This window comes from Athene noctua, chromosome 2 (assembly GCF_965140245.1).
Source record: "Athene noctua chromosome 2, bAthNoc1.hap1.1, whole genome shotgun sequence".
NCBI lineage: Eukaryota > Metazoa > Chordata > Aves > Strigiformes > Strigidae > Athene > Athene noctua.
Genome location: NC_134038.1, coordinates 78,796,076 through 78,820,853, shown reverse-complemented (window position 1 = coordinate 78,820,853; position 24,778 = coordinate 78,796,076). Strand labels below are relative to the sequence as shown.

Here is a 24,778-nt window from a genome sequence, read left to right as displayed (position 1 = left end):
GGCTATGAAAGGTCAAGGAAGGGAACTCAGAATCTGTGATCTTTGAAAGTCATAAAGAAAATACACCATTTGTTTTCTGTAGCTCTTCAAAACCATGTTATACTTTCTATGGATTCACAAACTGACACAAAAAGTGATCTTAGTGCTTGATTGTCACTGCTAAAATGGGGCCTCATCCAAAAGGCTCTGAAGTCAATTCAGTCTTCCTCTGATTTCAGGGGCACTTGGGTCAGTCTCAGACTTTCTGTCATTCTGACTGCTTTTTACAAAAGATAAGGACATTAATGGATTCCCAACAATCAAAGAATTGGTTAACACTGCTATTATTAATTGGGTACAGGGGGCTTTTGTTTGTTGGTTAGTTTGTCTCTTTAGGTATCTTTTTCTCTCTAGACCATTCAATGAGTATAACCTAGATTTTTTTTCAAATCCAGCTTAATACTGTAAAATTGTCACTTACCAAGATCCTGTAAAACATATGTCCTGTGAAGCTTTAAAGTTGCCATGTTCTTTCAGTGAAATGCCATTGAAGGCTGTGGGAGTATGAACAGTCCCTGATGAATTCACTTTCCAACTCTACAAATGCACAAAATCAAGTACTTACTCATTGGACCAAGGAACGTGATTAAAAAAATAAAAAGATCCAAACCCCACAGCTGGAGCACAGATGCCAACAAACATAACTTTGATGCTTCACAGATGATTCTGAATACAAAACTATTCCAACTGATTCCTTCCCTACATTTTCCTTGGAAAAATGTTAAGTGCTCTGTGGTTTGTTTGTTGGGTTTTTTTAAGTGGTGAAGAGATTATTTAAGTTCATAAAGAAAGGGTTTCCATAAATGGATGCGTGCTTATTTAATTTATTAATTAACATTAACAAACCATATGTCCATATATTTTTAAGTATACAGTACAAACACACTATAGTTTTCAGGGCTTTTCTGGATGTGATTTTTGAAAGGTAAGTGAGGAAGTGGTACAGTTACGCAGTGATAGAAAACTCTTGAAGGTTTAACTCTGCAGAGTTTATACTGTGTCAGAAGATTTTTTTTTAACCTCAAAAAAGCGGATAGGCCTTTAAAGGCCACCTCTAAAATTTTCCAGTTAAAGTCTAACTTTCAGGTAGCGGTGAACTTACAGAGGTATGTATCCATATGTATAGGTACATCTGTGATGTATTTTGGGTTGTAAATAGACATTTTTAAATAGGTGTATGCTCAGGATGTACATGATAGTTGAGCATATTGTAAGCTTTTATTAAGAAACAAGAGCACAGCCATATCAGGAGTGAAAAACAGATACTTGTGTTCTGGAGAGCAGCTTAATCCAGGTTTGTCTGCGTAGCTGCCTGAGGTAAAGGACACTGAAGAAGGCTACAAAACTGATTGCAAAATCTTTAAAAGGATTTTTTAGCTTTGACATAACTGAATCACTATAATTCATGCTGAGGTCAGGCTCTTTGGAGAATTCACATTCATCTAGGTTTCCCAAAAGCCATTTTGTTGTGGAGATGTGATTTAGAGAAAGAATGACTTTACCTGTTTCAGTTAGTGGCTTAGTTCACAGTATTGTTCTCATTTCTCTTATTTTGAATAGTACCAAACATTGCATGAGCTTGGGATTGTTTCATTCATCAAAAGCAGCAAAACATGCACAACTTCAATGAAATTTTGCCAGTAAAATTTGCATCTCAGTCACTGTAAATCCTGTACAGTCCCAACTATAATTGAAGCATTGCATAACAGGACTTTGAATCATTATTTTGGCAATATTCCAGGTTACACAGGCAGATTAGACAAAAGACAGCATTAGGATACATAAAGGTTTATCTTAAATAACTTCTTTAATAACAGTGCTGTTGTTTTCAGATCAGGAACCAAGGAGTAATAACTGTAATGTCTGTTGTACTGGAAGAGCACCTTCCTGACTTTCTGAATTATGATGTCCATATTTTCTTACCCTTAAATGGTGTCTGGGGCAGAACAGTGCACATTCAAGGATTTAAAGTACTGTAATTAATGTTAAAATATTTCAGATTTAGAAGAAAGACTTCTCAACACATTTTGTAAATTCAGATCATTTCTGAAATGGCTTCAAAATTAGAAATTAATCTGGAGAATACATGTTGGTGAGGGAGAAGCAAATGAAACAGGTGATAGAGTATGATGGATGCAGTTTTACCTATACTAGCACATCCTGTTACAGGCAAAAAGGTATACACTATTCATGCAAAGCCAAGAATTTATTTGTAGTCTAATTACAGTCTTAATGGTTGTAACAGTCATTACGTACAGGTAACATAAATGCACTAACACTTTCTCTGGTGTTAGGTGTGCTCTCCCACTGCCCATCTATATGTTAAGGTTGATGGTTTCAGTCTGGGTGTAGGTTTACAGAAACAGGTCAGTATCTGAAGTCCTTTGACAGAGGCATGACACTGATGTTGATGGTTTCTTTCTTCTCACTTTAGGATGTAGTTGACATCTTTTTTATGTTTGTTAACAGGCTCTACACCTTGCTTATTATTGATTGCTGTGCGAGTCCATATTGCCTCCAAATTTACTATGTAGTGTGTGTTTTACATATGTTGGATGCTTGTTCTTTATTCTCTTTGCTACCCCCAAGGCTTGGCGACAATGACTTGACTTACCTTGCTTCTGAGGCTGAATTCCATCAATGACCAGTAATTGGGCATCAGTGAGTTTTTTATAGCCCTTGGGCTTCATGTATTGTCCTCTGCCACTTCTTTCAAAGCTTCTGCTACTCTGTGCTATGTTTTATTAAGGGGGTCTAATAGGTCATTCTACCCACAGTAACTGCATGTTACAAATACCCATTAGTTACAAAATATGTATCACTGTAGACATTACATCACACAATTATACAGAGCTAATGAAAAGTTAAAGTAGGTAATAGAGTTCTGGTAATTAGATAATTGCTATTGCATGCAAAACCAAATCATTAGACAGACCAAGAGAAACACAAGCAAAGCCCAACATGTCCCAAAGTCTGTCTTGTTAGCTTAATGCAAAACCTGTGGCCTGCTACAAACAGCAGTTACTCCCTATTGACTGAGCTACAAAGCTAGGAAGCATGTTAGTGATTTAGTTATGATTATGGGCCACCATGTTAGAATGCAAGAATGCCTTCTCACAAGGCTTAATGATACTTCCCATAACCATGAAAAGAAAACACAACACATTGGATTGTCAATATTTGAATCAGTATTCACATCAGGGTTTCAGAAATCCCATTTCGGTCAGGAACTGTGATAGAGACCTTGGACTGAAAGAAGTTCTCCGTTTCTGGAATTTATGCAGCAGACTTCAGATCCACTGGAATAAATTACTTATATCATGAGCTTCTCATTCTTAATGCTGGTTAGTGGTCTTATCCCATGGGCAAATAAAGATACGTCTGATTTTTTGTTTCTGGTAGGGGAAGGCTGGTCATTCTTATTTAACTGCTGATTAGTAGGTAATTCACATGATTGAATGAAACTGTTGTATATTCATATCTCATTGTCTGTGATGCCAGGCAGGCCCGCATTTGCTTCCTTTTGCCAGGAGTAAAATGGTACACTGTGTTGACAAAACTACATAATCTTAACATTACATGTTGGTGTTCTGATCAAAAGCCCCTCTGCGCCAGATCCCTCTGCTTATCACTCAATTTAAGTATATATAAAACACACAGCTCTCCTTCTTAAATTCCTGTTTCTAAAATTATATATTTTTTTAAATTAATAATATTCCGTGTATAGAAAGGACACATGGGACCTCATTAAAAGTGTCTCAGAGAAATCTGAATTTGACATTCATGTAAGTCCATGTGACCTCCTAGCAAGGAATGGCTTTGTTTTGTTAGAAATGTATACAGTCTCTGCACTCACTTGTCCTTCTTGCTATCAACAGAAGAAAAGAAGCAGGAGGATTTTTCAGATAAAACACAACTAGATGTAATAATCACATCTAGTACTATTATAGCACAAGATGTGGTTCCTGTATCTCAGCTTCCTCCTGTGTTAAGAATTGTTCTCTGAGGCTAAACTGATGGAAGAAATGATGGGGATGTAAAGTATTTGAGGATGTTTTTCTCATTTGACTTGAAATACTGAATGTTTTAAATTTTTTTGAGGTTTAGTGTCACTGAATCCTATAAAAAGTAATTTGCATTTTCTGTAATGTTGTGTGTCTTTGAGACATGTGAGCAGCCATATGATTATAGATCCTGTGTTCGAGTGTTAGCTAAATGCTCTTTGGAACATTCCCGCTTACACAATGAAATGTCTGTTTTCCTCCAAGCAGGAAAAGTCATGCCACCTTGGACGGATTCTTTCCATAGTCCGTCTTCAAAACCAAAAAACTACCCTCATGCATCTGCCACATATTATTCCAAAGCACACAGGTGGCGAACTTTCCATTTCATAAAATCAGAGACTTTTTTGTCATCCTGCAGGGTCATCACATTAACTTTTTTCCTTTGTCATGGGATTTAAAAAAACACTTATATAATTTTAGAAATGCTTTGGCTACATCAGCTACCATTTAAGGGACAATAGCCTCAAAGTTGTGACTTCTCACAGATCTGTCCAAACATGAAGAGATACTGATACAATCTTAGGTTACAAAAATATTCTTTTGCTTGTATGTAAAGTAAAAAAGAAAAATCTAAATAATAATAAGAAAAAAAAGTTCTGTTCCAAAATAGCCTGTATTGAAACAATTCACCTAAGCAATACTTGATCTTAAGAGTGAAAAAGCAGGGTACTAATGCACAATTTCATACATCTTAAAAAAATCTTTAGTAAACTTACATGTATTGTTCCTCTTTCTTGGGATCCTTTAGGCATCTCTCTCATGCTTCTCTACTGGCACACAAATACCTGAGTTTAATCTCTTATGTTTCATGTAGTATTGGGATCCATTAACACAGAGAGTTTATATATCATTCAGTGTCTGCAGAGTGATTGCTTTTATAAACCAAGAATTAACTGCACAGCATATGGGCCTCATCTTCTATACCTCATCACTGCTTCTAAAATATTTATTAAAACACCTATACTTTGCTGAGAAGCCACTGTCTTAAGATGTGCTAGACTGTGACCAAAACTAAGTCCCACATTATACACATTTTTGGATTATGGAACTAAAAGATAGACTATTTCCTATACTTTTTAAAAACTGCAATGGTATGAACAGGTGAATTAGTTGGCATTAACAAAAAGACATTTGAACCTTCCCTTTAAGGTTTTGTGAGAATTTTATTCTGCAAAGCAAAGAATATCGAACACTACATTCTGTCATCTTCACTCTTCCTTTTCCCTCGGGGTCCTGTTGACTGCTTGCATCCTGACTCTTTCATCCCCAAATTCTTGCCAAACACCTGCATTTTCTTATCAGTGAAATTTCTTTAGCTATTGCTGCTTTTATTTTATGTACTCACATTAACATCTGTCTATATAAACTTAGCTCCGTGTCCTTATCTTCTATTTATGATGTTTGTTGCTTTTATCCTTTTTTCTTTTTTTTTTTTTTTTTTCCCTTTTAAGAATCCTAAGAAAAGAATCCTTAAGGAAAAATTAAAATCAGAGCAGACTGCCTGTCCTACCTATTCTAGACCATTTTCTACTCTGCTGCTCTTACCAGTTGCCTTGTCTCTGGGTGTCTAGAAGAAAGGTTTGTTTTCCCCAGAACTTCTGTATTTTGATTATAAATTTCTCTGACTATTTTAGATCAGAGGAAGAACAAAAGGTCGTTCTATACGGGCTTGTCCAAGGGGAAAAACAAAAACAAAAAACCCCAAACCAAAAACCAAAAATCTTTTGCTGTAATTTTTTCTTTCCATATGTACAACTTCGAGCTGCATTTGCATCCCTGCCATGTGGTGGGTAGATCCTGCTGGACACCAGGTGCTCACCAAAGTTACTCTATTACTCCTGTCCTCAGCAGGTCAGGGGAGAGAAAATATAATGAAAGGCTTGTGGGTCAAGACAAGGGCAGGGAGATTGTTTGGCAGTCACTGTCACAGGCAAAACAGACTTGACTTAGTGCAACTAGTTTAATTTATTACAAATCAAATCAGACTAGGGTAATGAGAAATAAAAACTAAAACTTAAACCACCTGCACCTCACCCCTTCCTTCTTCCCAGGCTTAAATTTCTTCTACCTCTTCCCTCCCAGTGGCACAGGAGGCAAGGAATGGGGGTTCATTCAGTGGCAGTCAGTTCATCACGTTGTCTCTACTGCTCCTTCCTCCTCAGGGAGAGGAGTCCTCATGCTCTTCCCCTGCTCCAGTGTGGGGTCCCTCTCACGAGAGACAGTCTTCCAGGAACTTCTCCAATTTGAGTCCTTCCCACTGGCTACAGTCCTTCACAAACTGCTCCAGTGTGGGTCCCCCACGGGGTCACAAGTCCTGCCAGCAAACCTGCTCCAGCGTGGGCTCCTCTCTCTGTGGGTCCACAGGTCCTGCCAGGAGCCTGCTCCAGTGTGGGCTTCCCACGGGGTCACAGCTCCCTCAGGCATCCCCCTGCTCCAGCATGGGGTCCTCCCCGGGCTGCAGGTGGATCTCTGCTCCACCGTTACCCTCCATGGGCTGCAGGGCACAGCTGCCTCACCACGGGCTGCACCACGGGCTGCAGGGGGATCTCTGCTCCAGCTTCTGAATCACCTCCTCTTCCTCCTTCTTCACTGTCCTTGGTATCTGCACAGTTTTTTCTCTCATATATTCTTATACCTTTCTCCTGGCTGCAATTGCTGTGGTGCAGCAACTCTTCTCCCTTCTTAAATACGTTATCCCAGAGGTGCCACCACCATCACTGATGTGCTTGACCTTAGCCAGTGGCTAGTCCCTCTTGGAGTCAGCCGGTGTTGGCTCTGTTGAATGTGGGGGAAGCTTCTGTCAGCTTCTCATAGAAGCCACCCCTGTAGCCCCTCTGCTACCTAAACCTTGCCATGCAAACCCTATAGATCCTGCCCCAAATAGAACTCCCGTGAGCTTCCATAACTTCCTAATCATCCTGCAGGACAAGATTAATGAATTGGCCAGCCCCAATAGTGTACTGCTTATTAAACTTGCCTTCAGATTTTTGTTTGTTAAGCCAGAACTCTTTATAGATGGTCAGACATTTAGAATTTAAACGTACCATGTGAACACAGAATATTTATTATTTTCCTATAAAAAGCACTTTGCAGTCTATAGCTAACACTTTTTTTCCAGTTACTAATGTCATTGGTCTGAAAATGCCAAAGAGCTGATGGTATGCTTGCTGAGCTGTCAAAACAAAGCCTACAGTGTAAGTTCAGGGCATCCATCCTGACCCTGAGCTAAAATTCACTCCTGTGAGTTTGACTTGTGTATTCTAGCCATGTTTACACAGTTACTGGCAGTAGGTCCTCTCCACATTGCTAGGAATGTCTGAAATACAACATCATGCATTACCCAGCCCTTGCTTTTCCAACAATTTAATGTGGGTTTACATACTGCTTTGATAAGCAAACACAACACTACTACCCAGTGGTAGTCTGCAGCTTCAGCATCTCGAAGGCATGGACCTACTGGTAAATTTTCCAATCTTTGGCATATAACTCAGCTCTCATAACTTGTAGCTATTTGTGTCCCTTTTCTGGTTTGTTGAAAAGATGAATTTTGGTAGATAACATATTCACTGACTTTTTTTTTTTTTCTGCCCAGTCACACTGCAGTGTAAATCAGTCCTTGCTCATCTCCTTTCCTTCTTCCTCTTGTCAGTGAGGTTACCCGAATTTTATGATAAGAAGTGGGACAAATCTGGCATGGGGAAATTTGATTTGCGACAAGGCTGAGATGAGTGTAGTTGAATATAAAGAGAAGCTAAGGATCCTGTATGTTCATTAAGTAGTAAAGTTCTTCTTCAAGAGCTTTTACACATTCAACTTTTTGAAATTCAAAAATGCTCCATTTGAAACATGTTTAGATGTAATTTTACCAGGGAGCCAACCTCTGTTCCTGGCCAGTTTATTTTCATTACCAGAGTATTTTCCTTCCCATTTTTGGACACTGTATAATCACTTTATCCTTTTGGTTTCTTCATTAACCTTCTGGCTTGAATGTCTTTAGCTGTGCCACCTTTCCCCTATATAGTGCTTAGCCTTTTTGCTGAGACTTCAAACAAGGTGTAAAATAAAAGGGCTTTAATCCTCTCCTAAGGAATTTCCCCAGAGCAGTGGAGCATAGGCCTCAGCAGTTCTGAGCTGAAAGACACAGGCTATTGTCAATTAAACCTCATCTGATTTATGCTAGGGTCATGCCAGCTACAGAACAGCTCATATTTGAGGAGATGCAAAGGAAGCATACAGCTATTCTTGCCTTTTTCTTCCTCATACTGAAATAGAGCATAATATGAAGCCAGCATCCAATTAGTACTTTTTTTTCCAGAAACATCTGTCTTACCAGGAATTGGCTGGAGATCAAAAAAAGCTAATGTTTTATTCGCAACCACAGAGTTCCAAAAATACAACACAGACAAATTAAACCCTTTGTAAATAAACTTTATATAAACCCAACAATATTAAAAAATCTAAAAATGAAGAGTGTTGTGTGAGAGAAATTGATTTATAGGAAGTTTTTTAGATTGCCACAAATTAAATGCAAAATGTGAAACAGGAGATTCAGTTCTGACATGATTCTGAAAAATGCCAGGCTCCATTGGTGGATGCAAGGGCAGGATGCAGTTTTGCCTAAACAGAGACACATGTTGCTTTTTGAGACGCTGTAGGGGATCTGGAACATCTGGGTGAAAGTAGAAGATACATCAGAGGCCATGTGAGAGACCCACGTGGTTTTAGAGCAGTTTGGAAGCTAGGTGAGATAACCCACAGCATTTAAAATGGCAACAGAGCCCTGAATTTGGGCAGCTGAAACCTATATTAAAGGTATAAGCTTTGAGAAGTTAATATCCGCTCATGAGAAAATTAGACAATTGTATATATATATTTGCCTGTGCAGTTTCACTTACTGGACATGGTAAGTACAAACCTGAAAAGTTTGTAGGTAATCGAATTTACATTTATTATCTCAACTAGAGGCATATTTTCATATATCTGTTTATGTGTTTCTGCTTTTCAACCAGGCAACCTGTAAAATTTCATCCTATTATTTTGCTTGTCTTTTGGGGGTTTTGTGGTTGTTTTGCTCACGTAGACAGGGGCGTTGACAGATGAGTTACACTGATGCTTTCTATGGCTATTTAACCAGCTCAGGTGACCCCCTTGCTAGATCGAGGTCATATTTTCCCATAATGGAGTGGGCAGAAGCAAATGTGTCAGCATGTTGGTTGCTGTGCTTCCTCGTCCAAGTGATTGCAAGCTGTAACTGAAGATGGTTTTGTGTTTATACATTTGACTGTAGCAGCAGTGATTGAGGTGTGGGCACACGTTCATGTCTGTCAGCTCTGCTGTAACTTCTGCCCTGAGGAAAGGCAGATGTCTGTGGTGTGATAAAGTATTAAATTGTGCTTAAGTGTGTTTTCAGTGCAGTTATGCTACTCTTTGCTTCAGTGTGCCTGAGTCAAGGCCTGAAAAACAAGTTTATAGCATAATTATTTTTTTTACCCTACCCGCAGTACCCATTTTCCACAGCGTTGTCCACTCTATTGTCATCTAAAAAGAGAAAAATTTTGCTTGAAAGGAATTTGGGGGATGGGTTGTGTTTGGTTTTCCCCTTTCACTCATTTACAGAAGCATGGCCTTTGAGCTGGAAAGACGTGGATGTTCATATACACATTAACTAGCCATTTTTTACTTCCCTCCTAGTAGATAAAGAGATCTTTCTAATGTTTGGAGGTTTTGGAGGCAACAGCAATCCATCTGGTGCTGGAGAGCTCTCTGGCAGCCGTATTTTGCCACCTTCGTTAGGCTTCCAAATCCATACTCGATTCCCTACTAAGTGGCTGCATTTTCAGAAGTGCAGAGCATACCCTTTCTGCTCTCTGATCAGAAGGTGCAGATGATCGAAGTCTTTGAATGTGTCCTGTTTGTGTGTCTGAATCTACTTTCAATGGATTTAAATACTTGCACAGTTAATGCCTTTCAACAAGCAGTTCTGCTTTTCACTGCAGCTCCTGGGTTTGGACTGGCAACTCTGAATTAAAGTTCATGGCTCCTCATCTATTCAGTTTGTACCATTTCCATCACTTACACATTTGTTGTTCAGCAGCTGCTCTAACATTTAGAGTGTTGTCTCAGGTGTGCTGACATTATAGGATTCCCCCCCCCCCCCCCCCCCCAGTGATTTCTCGATCATTTAAGTAATTTTTTGGAATAAAAAATACAGTAAGAATATTTTAGAAATCATATTTTCGGATCAAAACCAGACCTCAGCTCCTTCCAACATCAGCTTTCTCAAATTTTGCTTCCATTTTTGTATAAAGCACAGTTTATAGCTCTCTATAATTAAAAGGAAAAAAAAAAACCAAACAACAAGACAAGCTGTAATTGAGTGCTTCTTGTCTAAATGACTTCACAAGCAGTTAATAATTTTGTACTCTCAGGACTGTTTTGATGTACCACTGATTAGTAGTTGCATTTTTGCCCTCAGATTTTGAGCTTAAAATGTGAAAGTTCAGCTGAACCTAAAAGATTGTGTAATTGTAGAAAACAAGATTAATGATGATCTATAGGCTGATAAAAGGATTAATTTTAACATAAGGCTGCACTGATGAGATAATAAATGGCTATGGATAAATGAATAAGAATATGAAAGCATGCTCTATGGCTATGGCTGGATATAAAATACTAATAACTGGTTTATTTGTCTGCTTTACTTGTTGGCTAGTTTTTCACACAGTTAATTTTTCAGGTCAAAATATTATGGAAGCGAGTGTGTCCTCAGTCTGTCAATTTCCAGAACTACTTTCCCACTGTGCTTAATTTGAAACTGTGTTGTGAAAGAAATGAGCCATTTCTCTCCATAGGAGCACTACACTGGTTCCTTATCCTCAACCCCATGATTACAGGCTGTTCAGCTTTTACTTTCTTCTCTTGTTTTGTGATTACAAGTTGTTTTCACAGCCTGTGGAGTTAGTGATACGTGGTCAGACAAACCCAACTGAATCTTGTTTGCAGATTTCTCCCATTGCTAAATTCAGGAAAAGACACATTGACAACCATTATAGCTAGTAATGGGTAAATCTAAGAATTAGGAATCTAAGGATCAAATTCTTTCCAGGTCACAAAGTAACCAAGTAAGTGGTGTTGCCTGTGAAAACTAAAGTCCCAGATCTGCTTCCACTTGTGGTGTTTAAAAATTTGTTGTTGAGGTTCTCCATTTAGAACAAGAATATAATTCTTACTTTCTAGAAGCTTACATGAAGGGAAACTTCTGCTGCAGAATAGAAATAAAGTTAATTTATGTATGATAACAGATTTGCAGTCATTACAAAGCAGTAGTCTTAAAAATTGACGAGTTGACAGCCTTTTCATGCTTTTTTGACTACTGGATTATCTTCCAACATTCTTACTCTCAGTTAATAAATACTTGGATAGCTGTGATTTCCAGCATTTAAAAAAAGTACATTTTAAGTTAATGATAACTGTTTCAGCAATTTAAAAGATTTTTGTCAGGAATTATAGGGCCTACGTGAAAAACTTTAAGCTTCTCAGTAAGAGTATGTGAAGCTAATTGCAAGCAGTTGAGTTATTACAGCAAAGTAAATCATCCCTTATCTGCCTGACTTAATCCGCCTTCTTTTGTGCTTGCATCTGTAATGAATAAAGTCACATGCACATATCATTAGCATCTCTCAGCTGAGTGGTAACTCACTAAGCTGCATCAACTCACTTCCAATCAGCTGATCATACCCCCCAAAATGGGATTTTGAACAAGCTCCTTTTCCCCACTTATGAAGTACTGGGTGATCAGGTAAGCAAAATCACAGTTCACAGGAAGCTACATTTCTCTCCCTGGTCTTTTCACATTCTACCTAGTACATTCTTAATTTTATAATTAAAGTTGAATTTCCTCTCTTTATAATTAAATGTATATATATAGATTTCAAAGCTGATGTTTACACACTAAGTGCTGATTTAGATGCTGAAAAGATTAATTTTGATTCATGTACAAGTAACACATCATTTATCTTTAATGATATTTATATATCGCCATCTACTTGTCATGTTGTTGCTCAGATTTGTCAGCCATGTCTTTCTTACTGCAGTTGAGGCCTTCACTACGAAGTGGCAATATAGCACCTGCTTAACTGAAATCACTTTTGAGTCAGTTTTGGTAAATCCATGCAGTCATCCACAGGTGGACAATCCCTTTAGCCTTACGGCCTTGATTATTTATGGTCCTGTGTGTTCTGTTTTCATCAGGTCAGCAATATCTTATGCTTCCTTTGTGAAGGCTTTGTAGCAGTCTAAATGACAACACTAAGCACAAAAACAACTGAATCCTTGGCCAGGCACTTCTGGCTTATCAGATTTTAGCGGGTTCAAGTGGTGTTGTCCCAGCTCCTCATTCCCCTCCTTCTGGAGGTTCTCACACCACAGTGGAACTGCTAGAACAGGAGGCATGTTTATGCTGTGCCAGATCATAATGCCCCATACAAAACCACAGATACGGGAGGATTTGCAATAAAATTCCTGACTATGAACTGGAGCAAATGAGCCCTGAACACCTATCTCCTACACAGTAACTTTCCTGCAAAACAGTGATTTTTGATAGAAGGATGGGACACACTCTTGGTAACGATAGTGCATAAACAACTTAATTGGCTTCTTTTACTAGATGGACCCCCTCCCCCTGTCCAGGGTTCTTTAAAGCCAATATAAAGACTTTGAGGACCTGGACTATTATTTATCAGTGTTTACAACTGGCAATTAAGTATCTTTGACTCCTAATTAGTGGCAAGTCCCTAACGATTACGTGGCTGACAGAACTGCTCAAGTGTGACACTTAGAATCAGTGGTGTACACAAATGCAGAAAGGCATATAGCTGCATGGATGTGGTAATAGTCATGAAAGTAAAGTTTGTTACCTAGAAAAACCTAAGTCAGCAAAAACCTTTGTGCTATGTTCTTGTGTGCAGTTGAATATGTGATTCTTCAGAGCACATTACACAGCTCATCCAGTTTGTGAGATGTTTCATAGACCATGGGTAGTGTAAAAGGGAAGGAGGAATGAGAGGATGAATTCTCTGTTTAAGCCATGCAGTTTTAGAGGCATTGTGTGTTTCCTGACTGTTAACAATGTATTCAATATCTTCAGTGTCCCAAGAGTAAAAGGAACAGGGTCATTTACAGGAGGCTGATGTCATTGTGGGCAAAATGTAGAAGGTATTGTTCCTCAAAAGAAAATCTATGCTTAACTTAGTAAGAGAAGCCTAGACTTCAAAGTAAATCCATATTCAGAAAGGAACTCTGTGACCAGAGAGAATATTAATTCCCCTTGTGGACATGAAACACATCCCTGGAAGTGAGGTGAGTGTCCAGTAAAAACAAACATGCAGTCTCCAGTTTCAGCCTATTCAAGACACTGAATTCTAATTACTTATTGGACATGCCAGCAAGTGCCAGAAGAGACATCTGTAACCAAAATTCAAATCCATTTCACTGAAACACATTTTAAGTATACTTTATTCTTAGTTTGAAAACTGACCATAAATTTCACAAGTCAGTTCTCTGACTGGTTTTGAGGTGTTTTCAAATATTAAGAACATACAAGCACTGAAAATGTAGGTTTTTTGGCATTTTAGAGTTTGAATTCCCATGGTGGCTATAGCTTGGGCCCCATTCCTGCCGTAGCAGTCTGGGAAGGACAGCATGGTTGCAGTCCCCTGGTCTTGACTTGCAATTTGCTAAAGGGGTTTAAAGCTGTCAAATTTCAAATCTGCTGCCTAGATTAGCAGGAAGCTATCCTCCAAAGCATTACAGTTACAGCGTTACTGTTGTCCTGCTGCCTGGAAGCCTTAATGATGAACCATGATCCCATTATACAGAGGCCTGCAAACAGACAGTCCAAAATGGCTTGTCCTCTAGAGAGCTCATAATCTGACTGTGCAAGTGTTAAACTGGTATGGAGATTCAAGTAAGGGCCCTGTGTTAGTAGGCTGCTCTGTGCACAGGGTGTAGAAGTGGGCTTCTCTAGTAGTAGTAGTGGGATCACACTAGGGATGCTTGGGGGATTGGTGCAGATTGAGCTGTCAGCAGGCAGACTTGCTGCTGTGGATTTACTGTGGGTTTACTACTTTTCATTTCTCTACAAGCACACATAAGTTCTTGAGGTATTCAGTTATTTAAAAAGAAAATTACAAATCTTGACAAATGTGTTCTGTTTTGTATCACATAATAATTTCATTTGCTAAGTGCATTTGAGTAGGGTGTTTAATTGTAACATAGGTCCCTAAATGAATTAGGATTGGAAGAATCTGAATTAACTACTATGCCTCTCTCTTTTTTTAAAAAAAATCTCTATTGGAATAAAGAAGCTTTTTTCTTCCTTAGATGTTTCTAGTTTCATTTTGAATATGAATTAATTCCAAGTACCATGCTTTAAAATGAACGATTACACTATTAGGTATTGTCATGCGTATGAAATAAGTGTTTATCACTAAATGTGAGCATCCGAGCAACTGTACTTAAGAACAAAAACTGCACTTCCTCAATGCAGCCAGGCCATTCTGCTTGCTGAGGTGGAGCTCAAGGTACTCCAACTAACCCTGCACCCTATAAGATATTCAGTTAAGCTAGTCACAATTAAGTGGTTTAATTTTTTGTAACAATTTCCTTCACAAAAGTTTGACTAGTTTGACATAAAATGTAGCTTTTGAGTAGAGAGTTACACAAATGGCTGGTAGAGAAAAAGTAAAGGGAAGGTGGTGTCTTTCTTTACTCCAAAATTTGATGGTTTTATGAAGAGATGTTGAAAGTAGGAACTTTGCTTATCTAAGTAAAATTAATGATGTTGAATGTAGGAAGGATTTGAGTCCTGAACTGGCCCAGTCTGATGACCTACCCAACAGGCCCTGAACTCCTCCAGGAAAAATGGTTCTGAGTCCAGCCTTTAATTGTTTATAAGTTCTGCTTTACATAAATGGAAATTTTTCCAATTATTTGGTTTAAAATATTCAAAGTTGAAACAAAAGGTTGTGTTTACTCAGTATTTGCAGCCAAAAAAGAAACCACTTCAGAAGAAACCTGTTCCTTTTACATAGGGTAAACCCTCTATCCATCAACATATTTTTAAAAGCCCGTTATGAACACAACCTGCTTACCCTTACTTTACAACACTATGGGATTGCATCTGCACTCAGCAATAGTCTCTAAAGTCCTGGTTCTGCTGGAATCAATAAAATTACTGCTGTCGATGTCAACTGAAGCTAAAATACTGCCTATAAACTAGGATATAGATGTGCTTTTGCATGATTAAAATACAATGGGGATCTTAAATAGTTTTGGGTTTGTTTTTTTTAAGTATAACTATGAAATTTACAATGTAGAAGATGTTTTGCTTAATGACCTGGACTTAATTGGATTTAGGTTGCCTTTCAAGTCATGCTTTTGAAATAGTATTGTAATATAAAAATGAAAATAAAATAGGGTATACCTAATGGTATTTGGTTGAAGAACCTGGCTTTTTAAACTGTGGAAATAAATAGAAACCTGATCAGGGACTTACTTGTCTTTTGTTTGTTTTAGTTTGAAAATATTTTTCTAAATGAATAAGAACTTACATTTTTGTACTGAAAATAAATGAACCATTTACTTTTTCAAGTTCAGTTAGTGATTTTCCTGAATGTGTTTTTTAACCACTGAAAGATAAATGTTACCTATCTTTTGGTTCTTGAAGAAGGAAGGAGTACATTATGTTTTGATGTGTAAACAAGGACCCCTATAAATGGGAACTGATTTTTTCTCAAGTGTTATTACAGTTACATTCATATTTGCCTTTGTTTTGATTGCATGTGAGAGCTATCCTTTCCTTTAACTACACATTGCTGTGACAAACTCAGAGCTTGGGAGATGAATGAGAGACTCAGGTTCTTCTATCTTACAGGCCTGTCTTGTCCCAGGTGACATACTATATACCATTCAATTTATGAATCAGTGACATTCTTTTCTACTGGTGTCTTAATATCTGAAAAATTAAATATTTTGGGCCAGCCAAACTGAAGTTTGGCATGATGATCAAAACCCAAAAACTTCAAGTACTTTTTAATCAATTCCAAAATTTTGTGATTCCAAAAGAATATTTGAGAACTAATGCAATATATCAAAAGCAAATCATAAAAGATAACTGTTGGGCTGAAAATATTTAAATGGACTGTTGATTTAGCTGCCTTGTAAAGTAGTCTCTTATAGTAGCAGATGAGAAAGAAAAACACAGATGAGAACAAAAGAAGTGTATTCAACATAGACATACTATATACATCAAAGAAACAAGAGTTTGTTAAGAGAAATCCCTCCATAATATAAACATGTAATATAAATGGGAATAGAAACTCTATCTGAATTCTGGTTTTTATAAAATAATGTAGTTCAAATGTAGATAAGATTTTAGACTGGTTTCCTAAGGAGGTATCAGAATATCATGCTGTTTGGTTAATTAAAATCAAATTTAAACTAGAAGCAAAAGTTTCAGTTATTCTCAAACTTTTCAGGAATTTGACTAAAGTGGCTATGCAGAGGACAAAAAAAATAGTCTGTTTCATGTCCTCCATGAGAAAACACTAGAATTTTTTTCTACATTATTTAGCATCAGTCTCCTACACTTCGAAATATGTTTTGGAAACAACATTTTAGTTGTCCTTTTCTAAAATAATACAACCAAATCACTCTAAATAAATGTTGGTACAAACATGGCATTAATGTTCTTTTTTCATTATACACAAATATTAGGAAATATTATTTAAAGAGAAGCAAGGTAACTGATTAATAGCATAATCAATTTTTATGTTATAGCATTCCAAATGATGTTTTTAATTTATTATGCCTTTTCTCATATTACAACCAGTATGCTTTGTGATAATTAATAATTTTAATTTATCATTTTCATAGACGTGTATTTGATGATATATGTATTTATTTGTGTATTTTGTTTAAAATTCCAACTAACTGTTGAGCTGTCCCCTGAAATTGTCTTTAAAGTTCTTATTGCATCTTTACCAGTTGTAGCCAGGCATAGATTTAATAATCTCAATGACTAAATCCACTAAATTAATTTACTAAAAACCACAATATGGTGAATTAGGCCACAAGTTTTAGGACAACTTGCAAACAGAACTTTGAATATGTGGTTAAGTTTGAACTATTGCACTGGTATTTTTGGAGTCTGCCAGTGGCCTCAAATAATTATTGTTCCGAGTCCACAAGTGTTCCATAAAAACACCCATCATATCAGCCCCTGAAGTTTTCCTCTGTGGGAATCTGGAGACTCTTCCCAGGAGAGCTCAACCCCATCTCTTCCTTCAGTTCATGTGGAGCACATGAGGTGGAGTTTGGCAGCCACTGTCTTGGTTCCTCTCAACAGCCCTATTGAAGCAGAATGCTTCACTGCTTTTCTACTTCTTTCTTACCACTGTTCTGCTGAGGTGAGACCCTGGTGTTTCATCTGAAATTTTTATTCTGCTATGTGGTTGCTTTATTATTGTATCCATGACTCTAGCTGGTCAAATTGCTTTGGAAAAGGCCATATTCCTGAAATCCCACTTGATGCATTGTTCAAGCATTGGACAGGTGAGAAGAGGAGGATAATTCAAGCAGAGGTGAGAGTTTCCATATCCCAGTCCCTGAATAATCCTTCCAATCAGACTATGTCTTCATGCTCGCAGCACTAAATATACCCATGTATGATCTGAACTGCACCTTTTCTCTCCTCTCCTTTACCTACTTCCTAATCTGACACCATTCAAAGCAAGATCATTGTTCTGCTTATACCAGAGTTTTGTAACATCAGATCACATCAATGCTTTCATCAAGGACGGTGTGATTTTCAGTTCCTCTGTGGCAGACACAGTAGTTGGTCTAGAGCAGTGCAGCACTCTCTGTGAGAGAAGCCAGCAGTCTCTGCCAGGTCATTATTAGTGCCAGAACTTCATGGAGTCATCCATTGTTAGGATATTGCTCTGAATTTTCTCAAAGAGAGATTATTTACTGCTGTAAATATTTTCTGGGTAATCTTTATGTACTTTTGTTTCCCCTGCCATTCTGAGCCTTTCATGGGTGTTGTCTAGTGCTTAAATAGACAGGCATGACAGCAGACAGACTTTCTTATAAGCTATGCACCAAGCAAGAAGAAAGGAAAAATGAACAAATGGTCTCTACAGATACTCTTAAAGAACACCTTTCTTTCCTGGCTCATGTACCAACAAAGGAGTATACCCTGTGTTAGGGTGTATAAAGGGACTACACATCCTGAAGCACACTGATTACTGGTAGTCTGGCTTTCTAGAAATGAGAGAGCTGAGATGTTCATCTCAGATGTGTGTTAACAAGGCAGCATTCAATACTTTGCCACTAAATTATTTTACTTCATTGCCTGCTTTTATTTGACAAAGGGTTTGTTTCACTTCTTACACATTCTACTTTACATGACCATCACCTGTCTGTGTCATATCCAGTAACAAAAGACCTCACATTTCTGGCAGCTTTTATTTTTGACTGAAAAATATCCATACAAAAATCAACAGCAAATGAGGAACTTAAACTTTTAGATCATTGTGACTATTGAAATGGACAGTGTGGTAGCTACTGTACTGATTGAATTATTCCTACTTATGTGCTACAAGAAAAAAGCTTGTGTTTCAAGATGTTTGAAAGTGATACAACACTTCTCCCAGACTGTCACTGAATTTTTCCGAGATGTTTGCCTTTGCAACAGAAAATACTTTGATTTGGAAAACTGAAATACTGTCAAATGATAAATGGATTAAAAGCTGACACTGAAAAATGTGGTGTTAATGGACAGATATAAATGACTTGGATGTGTCTAGTAGAGTCTGCCTGGAATCAGTTCTTGGGTCAATAGCACTTAACGTTTTTATCAACAGTCTAGACAGTGATATAAGACATCTTCAGTAAAGCTTGACCAAGACAGAGATTTGTTGAGGTAGTAAATAATGCTAGATAATTTCAGAAGCTAATAAAACATATTTTAATATAGCCAAACACCAGCCTCTTGTGTGGATAGGAAACTATGAGTTGTAAAGCTGTGATTTAGAGAAAGACAGGTTATCAAAGGTAATTGGGACTACTTAAGGCCCCTGTGCAGTACTGTGGAAGGAAAAAGCACTAATGCAATAATGTATGTATTAAAGTCAGACTTGCAAGTGCAACAGGGTCATGGTTGCCTCTTCATGCTGTATTGGTAAGACTGCTTCTAGAGTGCCAAGTCAAATTTTGGTGTCCAGTCTTAAGGAAAACAAAGAAATAGGACAAAAGGCAGACATAGGGATGCACTGTAGGACCCGGAGATCAGCTTTTAAATCCTGTGTCAGATTTTAAATCCTATGTAGCTTTAAGAAGTTCATCTTAGTTTATCATTATGGATGGGTACTTGAGCATGAAAAATTTGTTTGTAGGTATGGGACAGGAAGCACTTTCAGTATCATTGATAAAGGCACAGCAAAATTCAGTGACTGGAAAATTAAATTAAGGGGAAAATGCAGCCTTGAAGTAACTTGCAATTTGTTAGCTTTAAGGATTACTAAATAGTGGAACAGCTGATGCAGGGAGGTGATAGACACATCAGTGCTAAACATCTTTAAAAAAACAAAGAGGGAAGGACAGAGTGCTCTTGCTGAAAGATGCACTGTAACCCAGCCGCTGGAGTAGACAGCACACTGGGGTGAACAGCCACTTGGGATAGCAAGCAGGGTGGTTCTGGCTGTTGCTGGGATCTGTTAATTTTATGTTTTCCTTTTTACAGTTCGTGTGCTGTGAGGAGAATGTTTTTTCATGTTCTGTCCTCAGTCTAAAACATACATGATTTAAACAGTTGCCTAGAGGCATCATAACTTCCCCTGCGGTACACAGGACCAGAGAGTTTGCTTGTTCTTTGCTGTCTTCTGATCCAGAACTAGTCAAGGCTGAAACTCAGATGCCAGAAAGGCTGATCCAGCCCTCTGTGCTCTAAAGGGATTCTCTTTCATAGATGATCCCTGAGCATGACTCGTGGTCACTGTTGTAGTGATCACCAGGTTTTAAGGTAGGAAGAGACTTTGCTCAGCCTTGAGGAGTGAACAGGAGTAGTCCAGCTGAATTCTTTGGGCTAAGAACTCTTACTTGTCTGAAGTACCACAAAACTATGAAACCAGGAAGTTTGTCACAAGTCCACCCAACCTCAGAATGTGAGAGTCTTGAAGATCGCATTGGGTTCTCCAGTGCCTTGTTGTGTTAGTGAGGCAGGGGGTTCTGGAGAATAATTTTTTTTTCCAATTCTAATAGATGGAAAAATTAGAAAAACTTTCAGACAAAGAAGCTTCTTTTAGATCTGAAATAACAACACAGTCTTTAAAGCAAAATATGGGTTGAAAGCAATTGTTCTCAGACTAATTGCATATGATAATAAATTAGACCATCTGAGAGAAGAGGTAGTGGACTGAGGGAACTATGAGATTAAAAGACTTATCACCATGGGAAAGAGAGGAACAGGTAATCTATTGCTTGTTGGGACATGGTGGTATCAACTGGGGTAGGGGTTATGGAAGAAGGAGGTTGTACTATGTGATAAAAACGTTATTTCTATTTCTAGCTATATATATTTTTAGTATTTAGTGGAATTGCAAACTTTAGTAGGCTTGTTTTCAGAAGGTACCCTCTGCTGAGTATCTCTCTAAGAGATCAGAGGTAGAGAGATCATTTAAAAATTATCCCACTGATCCCTATTTCTTTTTGTCTCTAATAATTTGTCAACATGGATTCTTTCTGATATTTAATGGTTGTTTAATTTCATCCATATAGTTTACAAAGCCTTTGCATTGGATGAAGCATACTGTACTTTGGGAAATGAATGAGCAGGACCTACAGATCTTGATCATACTTGTCAGACGCCATATGGTGGGGCTTGAGAATATTGGCAATTCTGCATTTTTTTTCTTAGGTGTGGTCAGTTCCTTTTGGTGTGTATCAGTCCACAGGGAATTTGCTTCTGATGACAGGTTTAGCGATGCTGGAGCTATGGGTAGCATGCACATCAGGGAGCCAGATTCTGTAAATCAGGTTTTTTCCATTGTCTCCTTGTAATACATAAGCAATATACGAAATGGACAGTGATTCACTTATTCATATGCCATTAAATTTTGCCAAGGAATTACTTGCTGGTTTGTGTCTTGTACTTGCAGTTTATCAAAATTCCTCTTAATTAAAAGCTTTAACATATTTAGGTACACCTTATTCGGGACTATTAATTTATAAAGGATGTGCTTTATCATGGTACTTACAGTGTTCCGCTTACTGTTTTTATGGTTGTAATAGATTTAATTTGTACTGGTATATTATTACTTTTAGCAGTGTGATACTGTGCTTGCCTAGAAGCAGAAAAACACATTCAGTTTGACATTGAAATTAAAAGTTTCTTGATAATCACTGCTGTTGGAAATGCTGGGAAAAAAATATCAGAGGCTTTTTTACTGGTTGGCTTTTTGTCTGTTTTGAGGGTTTGTGAGGTATTTTTTAAGTCACGCTTAATTACTGCGTTCAATATGACCATTTTCTTTCAGGAATATCAGCCTTGTAACACCAATGCCTGTCCTGAGTTAAAAAAGACAACTCCTTGGACACCTTGGACCCCAGTCAATATTTCAGACAACGGTGGCCACTATGAACAACGTTTCCGGTACACCTGCAAAGCACGTTTACCTGACCCAAATTTGCTCGAGGTGGGAAGGCAGAGGATTGAAATGCGTTATTGTTCCAGTGATGGCACCAGTGGATGCTTGACAGATGGTAAGCAAAGCTAGAGTGGCTACATGATGGCTCCTGCTAGCGAGGTGTCTGCAGTTACATTTTCAGCACAGAGTTTGAAGGTTTTGCTTCCTAGTGTTTTGTTTAACAGAACTGATAATGAAAAGAGTGATCACAATGAGGAATCTCACCTGTATTTCTTCTGGATGTAGCTTCATCATTCAGACTAATCAAGTGTCCTTTACCAACGATTATGAGATCTGCCAGGTTATTTTAATATTCTTTACAATAATCTGCAAGCCATGACAGAGCAGCCCAGTTCTCGGGGGATTCTGTCACTTCCTTATACTCTCTAGGGTTTTTACTGGGGCAGAATTTGTGCACCATCAATGTATTTGATAAATATTTAGCTAGAGTATGTAGTATTGATGCCAAGAACTTTTTGCTTGGTAATTCTAAAGAAACAACTATAAGATTCATGCAGGTGTTTAACTAAATAAGGAGTTTATGAACTGCATAATCTCTATTATAAAAGTTTATGTTATGCAATTGCTAGCAATTTAAAGTTCTGTTTATTTCTGAGATGGAAAACTTAACCCAAAAATCTTTTTGAATTTAGATGATTTTAAATTGGATTTATTTTACTTCAGGATTTTATTCTTCCCCTATCATTAATACATATGTTTCAATAAATGTTATGTGTGTGTGTGTGTGTGTGTGTGTGTATATATATATATATATATATAAAAAACCCCACCTTAGTAGAACTTCTGACAGTCATTCTAATTTTATTAATACATTTAATTAATTATCCAGTTATATATCAGTGTTTCTTTTTAAGCATTATATTTTAGTTATATAATCTAAGGGAATACTGATTTTTAATTATTATATTTTAGTATTTATAGACCTGCTTTCCACTTATGTAGCCTGTTGTATCTTCACAATGTGAAGATTAGCTGAAAAAATTCGTAACTGAAGGCATTTGGCTTATCTAAGACCAGAAAGAGAGAATGGTTTCTGAGTCTTCAAGCTTTCTAAATCTCAATATTTTTTTCAGACAGACCAACTATTGTGTTAAGCATTTCCTGCCTGTATTGGTTTTACATGGCATGGTTTTGGTAGCGGGGCAGGGGGAAGCTGCAGGAGTGGCTTCTGTGAGAAGATGCTAGAAGCTTCCCTCGTGTCTGTCATCCTGTGTAAAACCTTCATTGATTCACTTGACATTTGTGCCTCTGTGGTGGGGACAGGATGTTGGTAATTTTTTAAAGAAATATATAGTAGTAAACTGCATGAAATAGTAAAAGAAAACCCGTGGTACTCCAGATGACACATAGTTGCATACTCTATGTCGTTCCTTTTTCAGGTAGTCTAAAATCTCCAGTGTTGGTATTTTAGGTCTGGATAGCAAGGCAGATTATGGCATGGAGCAACACGTGTAACAAGTGTTCCTGCTGTTCTCTGGTTTTCTTCCAAGTTTCAAACTAGCATTTAGCAAAGATTTTGCTCTGCTATGATTGGTGCATGACCTACCTTTCTTGTCCTAAATGAGACTTTTGGGTCTTGTTTATGGAGACACCTTTCTCAGCTCAGAAGCCATGGTCATAAATCCTTTACTGAAGTTGGATGCATAAGCTGACTTATTGTTACAGAACATAGTCAGAAGTAACAGCACCTATGTTTTGTTAAATAAAGCATTCAGGCATGGGGGAAGAGACAAGGGTATGGGTTCAGGTGCATTCTTTGCCTGATAAGCTTGAAGATTTTTCTTTTACTTCTGAACATCCAATTCCTGAATTTGCTGGTGTTGTATCTTATTTGTTGCATCATGCTGAAGCTGCTGCTTTGCTTTTTTTGGAAGTAATTAATCATTGGACCTATGTGGGAGTGATCCTGTTGCATAGTAATTTAAATGTTCATCTGGGAGGATTTTTGCTGACTAATCCCAAAACTACTGAATATTTAAATACTTTATACTGAGTAGTTGAGAGGGCAGAAACTATTATACATCTGTCCATTTTCCTAGTGAGTGCCCTCATAACTTCATCATTAATTCATGATCATTCTTTGACTCTTTTTGGCCAGTGGTTCTTTAATTATTCTGGAATGAAAGATCAAATCCAATCGGTGTTACAAAAGGCTGCATTAACCAATATGCTTCTGGTGAAAAAGAGTTACTCTTATGTCTCCTTTAGCGACATTTTATTTTGAGCCTGTTTGCTTAGGCTTTTTCTGATTATGGATGTCAGAACAGTATGGAGTGGAACATTTGCCGGGGGGGGGGGGCAATGTTTTGGTTTCCTCATGGGATGAAACTTACTGACTGCCTCTAAACTGCAGAATTCAGGAGCACTTCTATGCTCTCAGGTTTGGATTTGGGTCAACACACCACCCCTCTATTGCTTCTTGATTTCATGGGAAGAAAATACATGAATAAGAGTCATGTAGCGTACTGTAGCTCTTGGAACAGAAGGGTCTCATGAGGATGGGAAACCATGAATTTTGGCGGGCACCTTCACAATTTCCGGCTAGATAGTGAGGAAACATCATAACTTACTTCCACCTGACCAGAGCCTGGATATTGTGAAAGATTTTTTTCATTATCTCCATGTTGAACTGTAGCAATTTGCTGGCTTTCATAGAAAGATTAATACTGGTACAGCATGCTTGGCATACCTCATTACCAAAGATGTGTTCTGCAAAGATCAGTTCTCTGTTCTTTGCAGAAGAGAGCCATTTGTTAGAAATTTTTTCATTGCCTATTATCTCCCACTGTGCAACTATATTCATGCCATGTTAAACAGAATCATGTTTCACTGTCAGACACTAGGAAAGCAGACATTCTTTGCAGTCTGAGCTTAGAGGTAGAATTTCTTGACAGAAATCCAGTAGACTCC

The 24,778-nt window shown here is 37.8% G+C and overlaps 1 protein-coding gene across 5 annotated transcripts in view; it reads left to right on the top strand.

Annotated features, from left to right (window-relative positions):
- The window catches only part of SEMA5A (semaphorin 5A), a 348,842-nt gene that overhangs the window by 287,620 nt on the left and 36,444 nt on the right, over positions 1-24,778 (top strand). For all 5 annotated transcript variants that reach the window (XM_074899498.1, XM_074899502.1, XM_074899501.1 and 2 more), the window contains one exon: positions 21,698-21,923. In XM_074899498.1, coding sequence (XP_074755599.1) covers positions 21,698-21,923 — 226 coding nt within the window. The remainder of the gene's footprint in view (positions 1-21,697; positions 21,924-24,778) is intronic.